Source organism: Sardina pilchardus, chromosome 10, assembly GCF_963854185.1.
Source record: "Sardina pilchardus chromosome 10, fSarPil1.1, whole genome shotgun sequence".
Lineage (NCBI taxonomy): Eukaryota > Metazoa > Chordata > Actinopteri > Clupeiformes > Clupeidae > Sardina > Sardina pilchardus.
In genome coordinates, this window is record NC_085003.1 from 2797114 (window position 1) to 2814816 (window position 17703).

The window sequence follows — 17703 nt, forward strand, 5'->3', positions numbered from 1 at the left end:
ATTTTGCACTGAAAAGACGTCATCGCATCTGATTGGTTAACAGGCAGTTAGCTAGACGCGATTTAGCGTCCCATTAAACGATTGGTTGGATTTACAGAAGGGGAGGATCTAAGGACGTGTAATCAGCTCAGGAAACGTCACTCCGTCTGCCCTGATCTGAAAAAAGAAAGACGCCTAGCAAAGTCTAGGTCCATGCGCTTCATTTACTGGAGAATATCTGTTCTAGACTAATATGACCCCATTGAACATCGTGGGATGTGTGCCAAAATCTCTATCTGGGACGAAAGTCCTGAAAATTACACACTATTATTACACTAGAGGTGAATGGGACTCCCCCCCCCCCGCCCCTTTATAGATATCATCATAAACTTCCACCAGATTAATGTTCATATTAAGATAAATACTTTTGGTATTAAACTTTGTCTAATTTTAATGCAAATGAGGCAATATCTCGTTAAATATGCCTACATATACACTCTTAAAGCAACAGCTTTTTAACGTGTTTTGCTGCTTGGGAAGTCCATGTAGGCCTAAGTTTGAACTTCGTACATCAAAGTGTTGCTGAGACACAAGCTTACTTCCTGTAGCCTATCACAGCGCCCAATAGCGAGTCCAAACGATGACAATTTCCTAGTGTGTCATCACAATCAGTTAACGACTCCCCTTACCAATGTTTGGACTTCATACATCAAAGCGTTGGTGAGATATGAGCTCACTTCCTGTTTGGCGGCTTTGCAGTCAATTTTGATTGGCTGTATTGAGTGAACGCTTATGCGTATCAAAACTCTGCAGCTTCGCTGCTAGACCCCCAAATATCAAACCAGAATTCTTACACTACAGGGTCATTGTAAACATTGTGATCACCTCAGAAAAGCTGTTGCTTCAAGAGTGTTCAAGAGTGTTTTTTTAGACAAAGTGTAGCCTAATACAAAAAGTATTTATCTTAATATGAACATTAATCTGGTAGAAGTTTATGAGGATATCTATAAAGGGGAAAAAAGTCCATTCACCTCTAGTGTAATAATAGTGTGATCTATAGTGTCACTTATTGTGGTCATTTTCAGGACTTTGGTCCCGGATAGAGATTTTGGCACACATCCCATGTTGTTCAATGGGGTCATATTAGTCTAGAACAGTTGAGATATTCTCCGTTAAATGAAGCGTATACAAATCTTACCCAGTACCTCTACTACTTTATATTCACAAACACAAGTATTTTTTACATTTCTTGTGTATGTGTATGTTTCTATTTTGTGTTGTAACTTTGAACTGTTGTGCTTTTGTTGTTGTAGGCCTACTGTGCATTAAGCATCAATAATAATCAAAATACTCAAAAAGAAAGACAGCTTTGTTTCCACTCGTCAGGAATACTCCAAATAAAATGGAATGTGTATCTTGTTTTAAATGAGAGATTAAATTTTATTCTCCAAAATATTGTAGCCTATTGTGTTATTGTTTCGTATTGTGTTATTTAACAGTGAAATTATCAATTACGTTTGCTTAAAATATGTAGACTATGCCTATTTATTCAAGAAAAAATCACAGTCTATTCAGCTAACAGGCCTAAATTAGGCCTTGAGGATTCCGGCCTACAGTACGTCACTATAAATTCTGCTCCATAATGTTTTGATTGAGGTAAGGAGCTGGACTGCAACAATCTTCATTGTCACTTCAGTATATCCCATAATGCATTGCTCCAATGTTCTGAATAATAGCCTTATTACTTGTTACATTGATAAGGACAATCTATAACAGACTTAGACAATGAAATTGCATTCAGAAACATGGAGTATTCACATATGTTTAATGAATAATGGCACACATTGTCATAATTATGTTTTAACAGTGAAAGACAATTTCATTCATAAAGCTGGTCTGAGTGTTGATATAGCCTAACACTAAGATGTATGTATCATGACCTGTACTTTTATTGTATACCATTGTGGAAGTAGGATATGAAATGACAATACGCTGACTTTTGGCTTTTCTGCCAATTCTTGCCATTACATTGTATTAGATGCAGAGAAATGTCTAAAGGCAAAAATGATCAATAATACAACAGTGATTGTGGTCCAGTGTTCATCAGTCGGCTAGTTATACTGTCTTCTATTAGTGGGTAGTAGTCTTTGCAGTACCTCTCCACTGAATTGATATGTCAATTTTCGCTTGACCTTTTGAATTTCTCCGGTTTTTCCATAATTTCTCAGGGCCCTGGCCATTTTTTGGTAGGTCATCATTTTCCTGTTGCCCTTCTGAATCCCCCAGCGGTTGGCTAGAGCTTCCTTGTGTTTGGAGGAGAACTGGAACATCCCCCTTTCTCTGTCCACCCACCAGATGCTATCCTTCATATCACCAGTCCTCAGTAGGTCCAGCAAAAATTGATACAGCCGCAGTTTCTTGTTGTTTCCTAAAAACATGATTGTGATTTCAAACTCACAAATATGTTCAGCTCTAGATCAGTATGTTCTTGATTTTGTTAGGATTTTACAACTCTATCTGTCTCATGGATGATTGGGCCCTTTATAGCTAATAGGAGTGCTTACTGGTTACGGAGCCCAGGCAGTGGGTATGGTGCTCTGAGTGCACCTCCTCCCCCTCAGACACCTCTAACGGGGGGCTCCGGCCTCCTGGCTCCTCCTCGTCTGTGCTGCACCGGGCAGCAGGGGAGTGCTGCTGCTGCTGCTGCTGGTGGTAATACAGGGCCTGTGGAGCACATGTCTGGCTGTCAACAAGACGCTCACATGATGCTGAGGTTGACTGCATTGATCGTATAAGGTCAGTGAAAGTAGTCTATTCGACACTAAACACTATTCACAACACAAATCCCACAATTCAGATTCCAAATCTTCACAGCTGAAGTCATCTCCTCAATTTCCATTTCCTGAACTCAGACAGACATAGAGCGTATAAACTTCATAAGTTGTATTTGTTTAACATCTAAATTGAAGTGTTAAACTTGCTTGTTTGCTTGTTTGGATGTCTCACTGTTGTTTGAAATTGAAAAACATGCCAGTAGGGAAACAAATGTCATAAGTTCCTTGGTAAACAGTCCAGGGCAACAATGAAATTTAAACAGGGGAAATTATTTTCACAAATGTGAGTTTAGTTAGATGGCTTTCTTGAGAACACTCAGATCCAAAACAGAAAGAGGAAGTAACACTGAGGAGCATGTAAATACCATGAGCCTACGCAACAGTAGCTCCATGAGGCCTATGTTAAAAAGAAAATCTATTTTCTAATAATGTGAAGACAACATGGAATTCCAAGTGAAACATTTGTGAATATGCTAAATTGCTTTGAATGCACAAACCACATACATCTACAGTAATTACCTGTGTGTTGGCAGGTAAAAAACAAAACCATATTACCATATTAACTGCCCCGTGTATCAACTTCACAGCTGATTAAGAATTTGCCAAAATCAGTGTAACCTCGGCTAATTGTTGAGAAATTATGTCATTGGAACAGACTGCTTCTGAATAATGAAAGTGAAATGGAAAAGCAATTGCATGCAGAAGAGATTTGACTTGTCTCTCAGGAGTAGTAGTAATGTAGATGTTGGCATAAATAGCTAGAAATTATGTGTAAAAAGTGATTTGTCTGAGGTCCTACAGATTCAGTATGTTGACTGTAGATGTATGGGGAAAAAAGCTTATTTTGTTCTGGCATCAACATTCTGTTGAAAATTCTGTGTTCTGCAACAGTCAGCCTCCAGAGAGCTGTACAAGTACACATAAAATCTCCAACTCTGCCCCAATCAACATGTCTTTCTAGATTTCTAATTGACATTATTTCCACACAAGTAGATTTTGCCAGGGGAATATCTTGTGGGCTGATGAGTTCTTACCTGTGGAGGAATGTCAGTGGAATGTCCAGCAAATGTTTGTTCTAAGGGATGATGCAGAGATTCCACATCACCATAATGATATGGAGTAGGGTGAAGCTCGGTGAAGTGATATCCAGGAGGCAATCCACTGTCGTTGTACTGCATATGGACAGGATGGCATTCCCACCCATTCTGTACTATAGAGAGACAGTTAGAAAGTTAGAAAGTGTACTGACATTTGATGTTGTGATGACACAATTGTAGTCATAATATCCTATATTCCAATGCAATCCATATCCAATCTTTGCGATGCTACATAGCTTACACACTCACATTATTTCAGTGCTGAGATCACTACGCATTTGTAACTTTCATATCCACCTGGTGCACTTACCCCCATGGCCATTTACTTCAGAGAGGGAATAGAGATCGTACACTGGCTGACACTGATCACGGTCATAGTGAAGCAAGTCTTCTGAAGGCTTGAATAGGAACATCAATAGCAATAATATATGAACAGTTATACATTTAGTCAACAAGCATACATTTTCACAGTATTATTTCACAGTGTTCAGGGGCTATTAACACGATATACATAGAATCAAACTCATGATGAAAATCATCCAGTTCATGATTTATAAAATGCTACGTAATGTATTCATATTTACAGCAAACAATAAATGAAAGTACACATTGTAGTGATACACAAATATGAAAACTAAAACTTACAGAGGTGATAACATAGCTCTCCATTCGGTCCTTCAAAACAAGCAGACTTCAAAATCGTATCAATCGATGAATTAATCTTTCTTCTTTCTTTCTTCTTTCCAGACAGAGCACTAAATAACGTCTTAGTTTTAGTGTGTTGTATATCTTAGATTCCTGCTGTAATCCTTGTTGAATTTAACGAGAACAATGATGAAAGTGAAAACTGTGCTCTGTTCTAATCACAAGTTCCTCAACGCTGTTTTTAAAGGGTGATGCAGTACTGCTTCTGTCATTTTGATGCTTGCTGAGGTCACGTGACATTAAACAGTGTTGAGTCAGATGAAGTGGTTTAAGGGAGTTATTTCGCTTACTCAGATAGGAATAAGTACGTGTTTTCTAATAGATACTGTGAATGTACACATTCTGTCCAAATAGGGGCAACTATCCAAGATATGATCAGTGGTGAAAGTTATATCAGATGATAAACAAGCTTTTCTAATGGTAAAAATTCAAACATTTGCAAAAAAGTTTTCTCGAGAGGTTATTCAACAATGTGGAGACTCAATCTGCAATCATGCAAACAACCCAGACATCCATGCTGTCAGTGATAGGGAGTTAGCCAAAAGTGAAGTATGGAAAGTGACTTGTTCTGCTTTTTGGTCACTATAACAAAGCACTATAACATCACCCATGAGGAAGTAGCCACAGTTTCAGTATACTGACGGTCACACCAAGGACAGAAAATGGTACTAGTCTCAGAAAGTACATCATTTTTATTTTTAGTTCATTTATTCACATTATCGTAAGCAGTGTCTTTTCTAATCTGGATGGTCAGCCATCGACTTCTGTACTCTGAGCAGGTTTTCTTTAGAATCAGGTTTATGTCAAGTGCAAGACCCAACCTTATAGAATGAAGGTTACATGAAAAACATTACACTGATGCATTTCAATGTCTCCACTCTCTCTTGGTCTAACAACTTACAAGGTGTTTTGTGTTATTTTATGTGATAATGAAGAGCTGTGTTATCAAATTGGCCTACTTTGAAATCAAATATACTAAAGCAGTCTGTCAACAGTCTCCCATCAGCATAACTACATGGTGCTGTTTTCCCAACAGCTGATTTTGCTTTGGTGTTTTCTAAAGCAGGAAGTCTGTCATATTTCACAACCTCACAATAATTCTCATAGCTCCATGTTGATCTGGGAATCTGCCTGAGACGGTAATGTTCTCACATGGGAGCGTGGGGACAGAGGAGCCGAATCAAAGCAGTTGACATGCTGTTACCTGCTGATGGCCTTCTGCCTGAGATGCCCAGTTGAAGCTGAGGACCCTGTCGTGGGATCAAGGCTTTTGGAGAAGTAGACACACACACACACACACACACACACACACACACACACACACACACACACACACACACACACACACACACACACACACACACACACACACACACACACACACACACACACACACTCTCACACGCACGCACGCACGCACGCACGCACACACACACACACAGAGAGACAGAGAGATAGAGAGAGAGTAACCTGGCCACATATCACACAAAAAGGGGAGACAACTGCACATGTTCTCTCTCTCTCTCTCTGTGTGTGTGTGTGTGTGTGTGTGTGTGTGTGTGTGTGTGCGCGTGCATGCATGTGTAGGCCTACGTTTGTTTGTGTACAAGGCAAGCTTGCATAGTGTCTTTCCTTTTGATCTGTCAAGGTACATTTCCTGCCTCCTGCCTCAAGCCAACTGTAGATGCCATTCCAACAAATCCATGACTAAGCAACTGTATATTGGACATCTGTTGAAATGAGAGATCAAAATGTTAATTGTTCAAACATGTTACAATCATGTTTGACGGCCTAAACAGAGTATTTTAAGTCCAATAGCATGAGGATTACATTTGGTAATACCATTGTCACTATTGCAACCTTATATTTTTTTAATATTGAGAAAGAACAGGAACGTCTCCATTTTTAGTCAATGCAATCATGACTTTCTTTCATGCATCACAAAAAGAGAAGTGGAATTGGCTGAAATATTTTGGTTCTCTAGGGCTCGTCGAAACCAATCCTCCTACAGGGCTACGCTCTATTATTTTTGGTCAGAATCAAAGCCCAACCAAAAGGCTGGCTGCAATTAATTAGGCTACATTAAAACTGAAATGATGCCTAGGCTACTTTTGGAACAATGGAGACAACTTCGCTAAAATGGGTTATCACGATTGATGGTAATTCCATTATTATTATTATTATTATTATTATTATTATTATTATTATTATTTTAGCTTGAATCGTGAAAGTGAAATGAATGCGTTAGCTGTTGCAACCTAAATTCATGAAGGCATTCGAATTATTTTGCATGTTAACTTGGATACATGTAATCAGATGTTCGCAACTCGCTGTCCGGACGAATCCGAAGAGGTTTCATCAGCTGTCCCCTCGCAGCATTGGCTAGCATCAGATGCGAGTCTATATCGGAAGCAGCTCAGGTGGTGAGAAAAAAATGTCTGTCTCATCTTAATACAACAAAAACAGCTTTACCATGCAGGGCTAAAATGTCTCAAATGATAGACCTATGGGTCTTTTGTGCGACCTAGTCGATGCCTATTTTGGCAGTGAATTGGGGGATGCTTTGCAAACCGTAATTTCTGTCCCGGGATAAAATTGCTACCGCGGCATACACGTCTCAGATAAACCCGGGCTCTCAAGCGGACTCCGAACATGGCCACCATGAGGATATTAACAGCTGCCGGACTGTTCTTGGCCTTCTGTGCTCTGGGACTGTTGACAATGGCCATAAGCACAGACTACTGGTACGAGACTGATGCGAGACGGCACAGAGAAAGATGCAAAAAATACGCCAGTAAAAGGATTGACCCTGGATTTATTTATATTTCAAATCAAAACCTTCCTTTACGGATGCATCCAAATGGAAATGTGGGCGAAAGGACGAAGACCACTGAAGGGGCTCTTTTGCGGGTTAGACGGGAATCTATAGCTCCAGCTGCGGTCATAGAATCCCGCTGCAGTCGGCGTTTTAACTCAACTGTAACCGGATTGTGGAGAAAGTGTCACCGGGCAGGTTTTGATCTAGAAAATGAGGAATTGATATTCAAAGGTAGGATTTGTCATTTGTCTCTAATCCTGGGTCCATTGCAAATCACGTCAAGAGATTATTTAAACAATACCGTTACGCTCCAGTTACCCCATGCGCCATCGTGTTGTTTATGCTACTACGGTAGCCTATGTGATGTAGCCTGTTGTGAATGAGCTTCTATGATTTGGTTTTTTTTTTAAAATGTTTTTTAAAAATATATATTATTATTATTATTTCAGTTGTGTTTGTGTGTCTTTTAGATAGCTAATGTGAGGGTCAATGAACCAACAATTGAAGTTCATATGGCTAGCGGGGTGTTGGACGCTATCCAAGGTCCTGATTTTTGAACGGCTAGGAACCAAACGTTCGATTGGCAACTGTTTTTTTTGTGAGTGTGTGTGTGTTTTTTGTTTTTTTTGTTTTTTTTGTCTCACCCCGAGTCTGATGACTCTTGGGATGTCAACCCTGAATTCAACCCAGTTTGCCCAGATCTGTACTTAAATGCAGCTTCTGCCTAAGCTCCCTGGTATTTCCAGAGCAGCCATGGGCCAGCCTTCACCAAGGCCCAATGGACATTTAGGCCCAATGCTCAGGGCATAATGCATGTTGATTGAGGTCCACTGTTGTTCAGTGTTGTATGAGTAATTATGGATATCCTTTTGACTACCCCATCATACCCCATAAATAATCACTTTTATGGCTGTGTGGCTTTGGGGCAGTCACATGGACCTCAGAACTGGGATCTGTGCATCTCCTCAAGTATCAAATGAAACCACCTTTTGTTAGGCCAAAAATGCTATTGTTTTAAAATAGCACTCATAACACACTTAGTTTGTAATAGCACCCAACACACTTAGTTCTGCACACACCTGCAGCTGGTACATTGCCCTTTGGTCTGCAAAGCGCAACAATTAAACATTTTCTCAATGTTTACCAATAAGTTATGTATTATTTGCTGTATCTCTATCAAAGTAGGCTTATGGCTTAATTTTGAACGCACAGGAAATAATCTTTCAGAAATCTTTCAACTTTGCGGTAGAGTACAGAAGCAGAATAGCACAATATGGTCTTCGGGGTATTCCTGCCACTGTGTAATATGAAATATGAGAGTATATGGCATAAAGCAGAAGTATTCCCTGCATTTATTTGAAATAATATTGTAACATTTTAGTTGTTTACTATGTATTAATAAAATGGTATAATATTTTAGGTAATGGCTGTCAGCCACAGGTGTAACTACCTCTTTATCAAGTCTGACCAATCAAATAGGGATTCAAATAGCTAAATTGATTATTTTTGTTCAAAGCTGGTTATATGTAATTAATGTAAAAGTTACTTTGTTAATTTATAGGACGATAGCTACATTCGGCTCACTGTTTGAACAGTTTTGTGTGGGAACAAGTCGATATAGAACAAGCTTGCAGGAGTTCATATTTATTGTACACTCAATTTATTGTTCCATAATACATGGTCAAATGAACAGAACCCAAAGTCTGAACATTACAAACACAATGTCAATCAACCGGATGCCATAGATGCTGCAGATTATGTTAAAGCAGCAATCCAGAATAATTCTGGTATATACTGTAAAATAATCTGTGACTTAAAATGTCTGTGGCCTGTTGATAAAGGAAGCAATTCAAAAGTTCGAAAGCTTTCTTAAAAGTCAGTACTGTGTGCGTAAGCATGTCATTGGAGCTTTCAAAGTACAACAAATCTAAGTCATCCTACTCCACTGTAAGATACTTTATTGGTGATTTACATGACCGGAACAGAAAAGGGAGCTGGGACAAAGCTGACAGTGTATGGCGTGTACACCAGGGTGGTACCCATGCTTTATGCTGTCTGGCTCTAAATGGTTCTTGCCGTGTTCATGTGATGTGGCCATCCATCCTGATCTGCTCCACATACTGTAGGTGCGGTGGTGGGGCATAGACCATGGGTGTGCATCCTCACCTGGACTCTGTTCATTCTTAATGTGCACGTAGTTGATGGATTTACAGACAGACCAAGACCTCACACGTTGTGTTTCTTTAGGTCTGCTTCAGCGCTGTACTCCAGTGAAGTACTACTACTCCTCAGCCACTATTCCCCGTGACCTGCCCATCAACATCACCAAGACTATACGCCAAGATGAGTGGCACGCTCTGCGTAAGTTCTCCTACACACAACCAGGAGAGCCATGAGAGCAGTTGGCACCTCATTTTGCATCTCCTACTTCTACAGGTCAAAATAAAGGTTGAATAAAACCTCTCCCATGGTCAAAAAATGATGATGTTGTTGTCAACTCTTTCCAGACTTGCAGAGAATGACTGCTGGCTTCATAGGAATGGCTGTGTCCATCATTCTGTTTGGCTGGATGGTAGGACTCCTGGGTTGCTGCAAACAAAATGAGCTGATGCAGTATGTAGCTGGCCTGTTGTTCTTAATGGGAGGTGAGTGGAGCTCAGGTAGAATGCCATGCAATGTAGGTAGCACACCACTAGAGGGCAGTGCAGTATCGGAATTGAACCAGCACTACAAGCAAGTCCCAGTGCTATACATGGTTGTTGTGATGCTATGAGCGTAAGGAAAAGCTTGCTCTTTTTACTAAATGTATGTACGTTTGTGGTGAAGAGAAGGGATGAGGCCCTTACATTTCTTGCTGTAAGTGGGACTGAAGTCACCGCACATTGTTAAATAGAGTGACTGACCACCAAATACTAGAAATGACTTTCACACAAGATTTAAAGTAGCGTGAATTGTGCATAGAAGAACAATATTCATAAAATAATGTTTGCTTTCAATCATTTTATTTTCATCAAAAAGCCAAGGTGCTGATTGTAAGATAGGAGGTGTCAGTGTTGAGCATTAAAAGGCCAAAGTGTGACGTGAAGCTCTGTGTTTCCCACAGGAACCTGCTGCATCATCTCCCTGTGCACGTGCGTGGCCGGCATTAACTTCCAGCTGTCGCGCTACCCGCGCTACGTGTACGGCCTGCCCGAGGACATCAGCCACGGCTACGGCTGGTCCATGTTCAGCGCCTGGGGGGGGCTGGGGCTCACCCTGCTGGCCGGCTTCCTGTGCACGCTGGCCCCGTCGCTGCACACGCCCCAGAGCACGGTCACGCACAAGCCGCGGCAGGAGAACGGCATCGTGTGACAGGCGCAGGGGCCGCCCCGAGCACCAGGGCCCCGCGCTCATCCCCGCTGCTTACAGAACAAAGAGACCCCCCCTTCCCCCCCGGAGCAGCAGAGGAAGACTGAAAGGCTGACTTTCACCCACTCAGACATGGAGAGCCACGTGGACTAGAGGAGGACATGTACAGTTGGGCGCTGGGTCCACTGGGACCTGTTTTTGGCAAAGTGATGTTTTACTGAAGATGTTCTGTGTTACAATGGTGCTCTTTCTCTGTCTCTCTCTCTCTCTCCCCTCAAGACGCCCTCTCTGGTTCACTCTATCTTCTCTCTCTCTCCCCCAAGACGCCCTCTCTGGTTCACTCTTTCTTCAACTCATCTGTTCTTTATTTGTCTCCTTTGTCTCAGAGGATATCAAGCAGGGAGCTGTTTTAGAAATTGGCAGGTTAGGTTTTTAGTTAGGTGTTTTTTTTATTTGTCTTTATGTTGCCTGTTGTATAAACAAAAAAATCTCTCATGTCTTCCTGTATCGTCATATCATTTGTTGTACACTTTAAAATGACTGGATAAAAACAATTAAGAGCACAAAAGGATACATGAGACTGAAAAGAGTGAAGTATACATCATGAGTACATACTTGTCCGTTCATTTCTAATGCAGTATGTGTAAATGTAACCCTGTTTATATGATCGTTTGTTTTTAGAGTAAATGTACAGTATTGTGATGCAGGGTCAGGAATGGTTGTGAAGGCACAAACCCATGTTTGAAAGATAACAAGAATAAATTAAGATCTTTAATAGAACAGTCCTCAAAGTCTTTTTGTTTTGAAGTACAGTATACTCCTCAACATAGAATTGGGAAGAGTAGAATGGACTTTCGGAATAACAGCTCCCTGTCAGAAACAGGTTAAACGAATAATAACAGGGCTTGATTAAGGATGTTTAGGATTATTTTCCAGGCCTGGTTAAGTGCCCAATAACAGGCATGAATAGCATACAATGATAAGTGATGTGGTGGGATACTCCTCCCACATGTACACTTATCTGTGTCTCAAATTAGTGTGTTATAATAATACTATGATTTTACAGACGCAGTATAAGATAACACATCAAAGGCCACTCATAGATCAGACTCATAGTCTGAAAATCACAAATTTAGCAGAACTGGAAAACATTTCAGTCAGCAGAAAATTGTGATCTGTTTCTAAACTAATCAAGGATTTTTAAAACAAATTTTCACTTGACTTGACTTGAGTTTTGTTGGCATACATTGTGGTGCTTGGATTATGCTTTTACGATGTGGTCTGTATAATGGCATCATACTCAACATTTTTGGCCATCTCCTGGGACTTTCAGTGAGGCAGTAAACAAATTCCAATCTTTTATCGAATGCTGTTTTATAATAAATGGCAATCATGACAAAAAAATGTGTTCATATTGTTAACAGCTGGCAGCATGTATCTCCACCCCCTGTCATAAGCTCTGTTGTGTTAAAGATGACATGTAGAAGAGCTAAGCATATTTTAATGAAACGTTCTCAGAGTTGATGCTGACATGATCCAGGGCCGTGCTCAGAAAACTGGGCGTTGGGCCCACTTTGAAAGGCTCTGGCAAAATGTGACACTTGCTCTCCATCTCTTTATGTTTTGCCATATCATATCTTCACCTAAAATTGATGAGAATGTGAATGTGAATAACTTGGGCCAGAAAATATTCATGTTCCAACCTCAATATCTGAAGAAGTTTATTAAAAGATAAAATTGGCCTGCAGAACTTGCCAGCATGTATTACAGCAGAATGAGCAGTTTCACCCAATCCATCACTGTTTATTTTCGGTGCAAGAGCTCTTCAGTCTCCATTAAATCTTCCTGACAGGAGTTTAACAAACACTGTCGTAGATGCAAGAATGTTTCTCATCTCCCAGGGATGACCGCTTCCATCATGGTACAGCTGAAAAATAAACATCTTAGACATCAGTTTTACATCACTATGACATTGCTGTGAACAAACCTGGCGTTCTGATATTTTAATCAAAAAGTGCATGAACTTGGTTTCTATGAGAGAACTCTTCTCTTATGTAAGTGAAGACAGTCAGCTACTTCTGTTCACCTCCTGTTCTGTTGAACTTCCTGTTCAGAATTCCATCAGGCCCCTCCAGTATCAGCTGAATCAGCCGGACATAACTAATCAAATAGGATTCAATGAGTGAAAAAAGTTGGTGAAGAGGTGTTTTTGTTGAGTTTTATTGAAGATCCAGGATGCATTGATCTTGTTTTGTCAGTTGTCATGTCAGTGATTGATGTCAGATCTGAACTTTGACTTTGAAACAAACTGCTGCAGAATAAATTCATAATCTCAAAGAAACAAATGCCTCTTACCGGGTTGCACAGGCATCAATACAGAATATCACCACCAAGACAACCATGGGAATATGTCACATGGCCCATTTTGATGAGGGTATATTGACACCATTTGAAATTCACTGAAAATGCAACTACACATTTCAGACAAAATGTGGCCACGTGGCAACTGAATAGGCCTTCCATATGAATTCTTCACACGGGAAAAGATGGGATGTCTGAAAAGCAAAGCAGCACAAGATTTATGTATGGTGGAATAGAGCACATAAATGAATGGGCCAAAGTCAGCCTGCCATGTGTCGGCGGGGCGGCGGCTAGCCTCTGACCTTGTGCTAGGGCATTTTTGTCATACCATGGGGTTAGCAAGAGCACTCATGATGGGGAAGGAGAGGAGAAGAAAATACAACCAATTCATGACCTTGCCATAGAGATGGCCACTGGCCACACGGTCAAACAGAGTCTCGGGCTTGGCATAAACAAGCAGAGAGTCTGCACAGTGGCTTTTCAAAATTGAAATAACCACAATAGATGCAATTTAATGAGTGGTGGAAAATGTGGAGGGATTGTGAGGCTTAAGTGTGCAGGACACACCAAAGACATGTAGGAAAGAAAAGTACAGTCAACAGATGTTTCATATTCAAATACATGTAATAAAGAGATTCTGTGTAATACTGTATAACAACTAAACTTAACCAAGTTAACTTAGACAAGTTAATGTTCTTAAAATAATAAGGGACGGAGCTTTGTTGTGCTGTGCTGTGAGGTCAATAGGAATTTCCCCTTGGGGATCAAGAAAGTATCTGTCTATCTATCTCAATCGATTATAATACATTTGAAGTTTTTCGGAGCAATAGCAGAGGACAACAGAAATTAAGTTGGAGAGAGAGAGAGAAGAATCCCAATTGCGTGAATACTGTAACTGAGCCTGAAAAGTTTCAGCTACATTCTTTTCTCTGGAAGTTTGTGCTGTTGTTAATTTTTTGCTAGATGAATCAGCAAAGGGCTATTAAAGGCTTTAAAAACTTTTTTTTTTTTTTCCACACAGGTTTGAACTTTTGAACTGTTTATTTGTTTTATCTTTTCAACCTAATCTCTGTGATGTTTATGGAGGCAACATTCTTTAAAGTATGTAAATACAGTCAGGCATCCGACTCATTTAAAATCACCAAAGAAAAAGTGTTTCAAAGGTCGGCACTGTGGCCTCTCATTTCCACTCCAGCGCAGCGCACTCCACTCTTGACTTATTCATTTCAACATAACTGCTTATTCTTGTGGTGAAATAAGAGTCCTCAAAGATAAAGTAAGTAGCAATTTTATAAATGTCTATCATCTCAGTTTTCATCTTACACTTGGCCTTCATCCTAGATAAGGAATGCACCGCTTTCATTAAGGCTCCTTTCTAAAATGTTTTCTGTAAGAAAGTGCTTGAGGTTTTAAACACTGTGTGCTGTGACCAAGAACTGTGGACCACTGTCATTATGCATTAGAACTCTATTCATTCCAAAACTGCTAATATGGAAGATTTTAATTTTCCGAACACTATTAAATCCTGACATTTCTGAAATGTTGACTTTACAGAATGTGCTCCTCACTCTGGGCTGTGTGCAGAGAGAGCATTAGGCTTGGCATGCCGAGGTGGCTGGGGCAGATCACTTACAGCGTGTGGTCCACTGTGTTTGGATTGGGGTCCCTCAGGGGGAGAGGGGCTCTCAGGCAAGCCAGACAGAGGAAATCGCACTCAGCCAGTCTGCCGACAACCAATCTGCTCTCCGTTTCCCAGCATGCACAGGGCCATTATCTTGATCATCTCATATCACTTCACCCTGTGCTGTGGCCTTTGTTTGCTGACGCTACTCAAGACAGTTATGTTGAGCAAGTGCCCTCATCTTTTCATTTTCTGTTCAGTTGACAACGGATTAGGACTTACAGTGAGAGGGAAAAAAAGTTTAAAAAAGTGTCTACAAGTGTCTATAAGAAGTGTGACATATTTCAGAAGAACAGACTTTACAGCATGTATTATTGAGAAAAGCTGGTGGATTACGTTGGCCAAGGTTTCTAAAAGCAAAGATATCAGCAATCTCATTCTGGCCAGATGGGGGCCACGCTCACTAGTGTGATTGTAGATACAGCTTGGCTCTGCAAATGTTGACAAAACACTTTGTTTATTCTTTCTCTGTATGTTCCTCTCTTTCTCTATGTGATGTGTTTGTTTGTGCGTGTGTGTGTGAGAGAGAGAGTGTGTGTGTGTGTGTGTGTGTGTGTGTGTGTGTGTGTGTGAGAGTAGGTGTTGGCATGTCCTAATACGCACCCAGTGGCTCCTCTTTGTTTATTTATAAGGGGAGATTCCAGGAAGGCGGGCTGATATCCTGCAGGCCATAGTGAGATGTGACAGGAAATTAAGCACAGGAGGAACAGATGATGGCGGAATAACAACATAAGCTGCCTAAAACCTCTCATTGCCAAATCATAGAGCCAAAAATAAAACACAGTAGCAGTTAGTTTATATTGTATCATTTTACCCAAAATGACTTGTGCAACATTTGTCAATCAATGTACTGCACAACAATATTGCACAATAGATGTGTGGTAGATTAATTTTACTGTAATGGGCCATATCAACAAGCATCAGGCAATTTTGATAACTACCTCAGGGTAACACATCTGAGCATACAAGCCCCTCAAATTTCAAAGTGATCCATGTTAGTATTCATATAAAGGACAACTGGCATAATTGTTATACTATGCGATGAGTCCCAGCCATTTTGCAACACAGAGAAAAGGAAACTAACTCCAGATGGACAGACCTCAGACGCCATTGAATGAGAGCCAGGCCTATTTTAGAGAAGGAGAAAAAAACCTTATGAGCAGGATTGCTTCTCAGGCTTGAGCATGTAATGGCCATCACTTAGAGGTGGGCTTGCACATCAACACACCACTGAGGACTGGAGGAGAAACAGTGGTTTCCTAGACTCTGGTGCACATAGGGTTAAACGACTCAGCCATGTTTAACTTTGAGACATGCCTTGGTGTGGCTAAGGAAATGCCAGCTCTGAATCAGTCTTCAGAGAAGAGAAGGCCATCTGAGTTGTGCCCTAAGCATCCACGGATATGGACTTGCCACAGGGTTGGATTAGCTAAAGGGATCTGGAAACTTTACTTCAAACCCTAACTAGCTGTAGAGTGATGGTCCTTCAAGACAAGTGAACAGACACAAAAGTGACCATTTCTTTAAAACAAATGATCACCTTGAAACTTGAAAACTGTTGCATAGCAAAATTGACATCACAGCTAAGATAATACAAGCCATATTTTATATATTTTTTCATGACAAAAAAGTGAAAGAAATAAGCTCAGATGAAAACAATACACAGCATATAGGACAGTGGTACAAAATGTAACAAAACAATTAAGGTTGTAACCAGTGGGCTGTTAAATAATTACGAAATTAGTGGTTCTTGAACCAATAACAACTTTATGGTTAAAAAAGAGAGAACTGCACAATGTCAAATGTACATTACTGCGAGAAACAGTTTCATCAATAAAAAGAAAATAAGATTACAACTTAATTCCTTTCAGAGCCACGCCACACAACGCTTTGCTCCACTGCTATACATTCATGTATTCATTTTTTAGCCTACTTAACCTCGTACCGTGACTGCGAATAATCAGAGAGATCAGTTCATGTTTATCCTTAAGACCAGAAGATATGTCCAGAGTTTCTTGAAGTGTGCTTCTGACGTTGTGGATCGGACTCAAAAAAGTTCTTGCAAATTCGTCTTCTTCTCTTTGCTCTACCTCCTGACTTTGTTTGAATTTCACCTCTAGCTCCATAAGGGATTTTTCAACGTTTGCGAAAGCCTCGTTAATTTGAACAATCTCTCGCCTGAGGTATTTACCATAACTGTCTTCGCCCTCCAAATCATATGATATGGTTTTCCCAATACTTTCCAAAACCCTCGCCGCGTCTTCAGTTTGCTGCTTGACTATGATCAAATCCTCGCGGATAACAGAGTCCCGGTCCTCCTCCACGGGGCAAGGTCTCCGATCAAACCATTTGAAGAGCATTTGACATTTCTCCGGGTCGTCATTTTCGTCGTATTCACCGTCTGGTACGTAAAAGTGATGAAAAGTCCCATTTGATATCTCAGGCTGCAACGGTCCCCGAAAAACAGCAGCACAAAGTGGCAATGAAATCAACCCAAATACCAGCGCCAGCGCTCCAGAAGCCATCGCGTCTCACCACACAGTTGCGCGTCGTCTGAACTGTGTTCTCACTTGTCCTGAGTGGCGGAGGCGCTGTGGCCCTCCATCTGTATGCTGTGCTGTTTTAGCCACTACCTTCCTGGAGAGCAATCTAACCCGGGCAAGTACCACTAAGCCTGGTGTATTAGACTGATACAGTAGGCTATTCTGTTTTCCCTGCCTGCTGTTATGAGAAAAAAAAGGAAGAATATGAATAGAAAATATGTTGCATCAAGAAGACTGTAGGCCTATGTTGCAATAGTGCAAAAAAAACATAACCACTGAAAGATTTTCTGTTGAAACGGAAACAAAAAAGTCTCCTCCAAGCAATGCAAGCACAGCT

At 40.7% G+C, this 17703-nt stretch overlaps 3 protein-coding genes across 3 annotated transcripts; 1 reads left to right on the top strand and 2 right to left on the bottom strand.

Moving 5' to 3' along the window:
• Window positions 1–1787: 1787 nt before the first annotated feature.
• spi1a (Spi-1 proto-oncogene a) lies at window positions 1788–4779 on the bottom strand. The gene is made up of 5 exons (XM_062547204.1): window positions 4556–4779; window positions 4221–4308; window positions 3848–4023; window positions 2544–2703; window positions 1788–2407 (listed from the first exon to the last, which is right to left on the bottom strand). Exons 1-5 carry the CDS (start codon window positions 4577–4579, stop codon window positions 2091–2093), a joined length of 765 nt encoding a protein of 254 aa, XP_062403188.1. The 5' UTR covers window positions 4580–4779; the 3' UTR covers window positions 1788–2090.
• A 2217-nt stretch (window positions 4780–6996) lies between these two features.
• On the top strand, window positions 6997–11566 carry tmem276a (transmembrane protein 276a). Its single transcript, XM_062547919.1, has 4 exons — window positions 6997–7664; window positions 9681–9794; window positions 9941–10078; window positions 10537–11566. The coding sequence occupies exons 1-4, from the start codon at window positions 7268–7270 to the stop codon at window positions 10782–10784; spliced, it is 897 nt and encodes a 298-aa protein (XP_062403903.1). The 5' UTR covers window positions 6997–7267; the 3' UTR covers window positions 10785–11566.
• A 4093-nt stretch (window positions 11567–15659) lies between these two features.
• Window positions 15660–17697, bottom strand: fibina (fin bud initiation factor a). Its single transcript, XM_062547110.1, has one exon. The coding sequence runs from the start codon at window positions 17346–17348 to the stop codon at window positions 16725–16727; it is 624 nt and encodes a 207-aa protein (XP_062403094.1). The 5' UTR covers window positions 17349–17697; the 3' UTR covers window positions 15660–16724.
• Window positions 17698–17703: the final 6 nt, after the last annotated feature.

Coding starts and splice junctions, on each gene's coding strand:
- spi1a (XM_062547204.1), bottom strand. CDS start 4,579: ATGGAGAGCTATGTTATCACCTCT. Junction 4,309..4,555: donor AGAGCTATGTTATCACCTCT/GTAAGTTTTAGT, acceptor TTCCTATTCAAG/CCTTCAGAAGACTTGCTTCA. Junction 2,408..2,543: donor CTGCCTGGGCTCCGTAACCA/GTAAGCACTCCT, acceptor TCATGTTTTTAG/GAAACAACAAGAAACTGCGG.
- fibina (XM_062547110.1), bottom strand. CDS start 17,348: ATGGCTTCTGGAGCGCTGGCGCTGGTATTTGGGTTGATTTCATTGCCA.
- tmem276a (XM_062547919.1), top strand. CDS start 7,268: ATGGCCACCATGAGGATATTAACAGCTGCCGGACTGTTCTTGGCCTTC. Junction 7,665..9,680: donor TGAGGAATTGATATTCAAAG/GTAGGATTTGTC, acceptor GTGTTTCTTTAG/GTCTGCTTCAGCGCTGTACT. Junction 9,795..9,940: donor AGATGAGTGGCACGCTCTGC/GTAAGTTCTCCT, acceptor AACTCTTTCCAG/ACTTGCAGAGAATGACTGCT.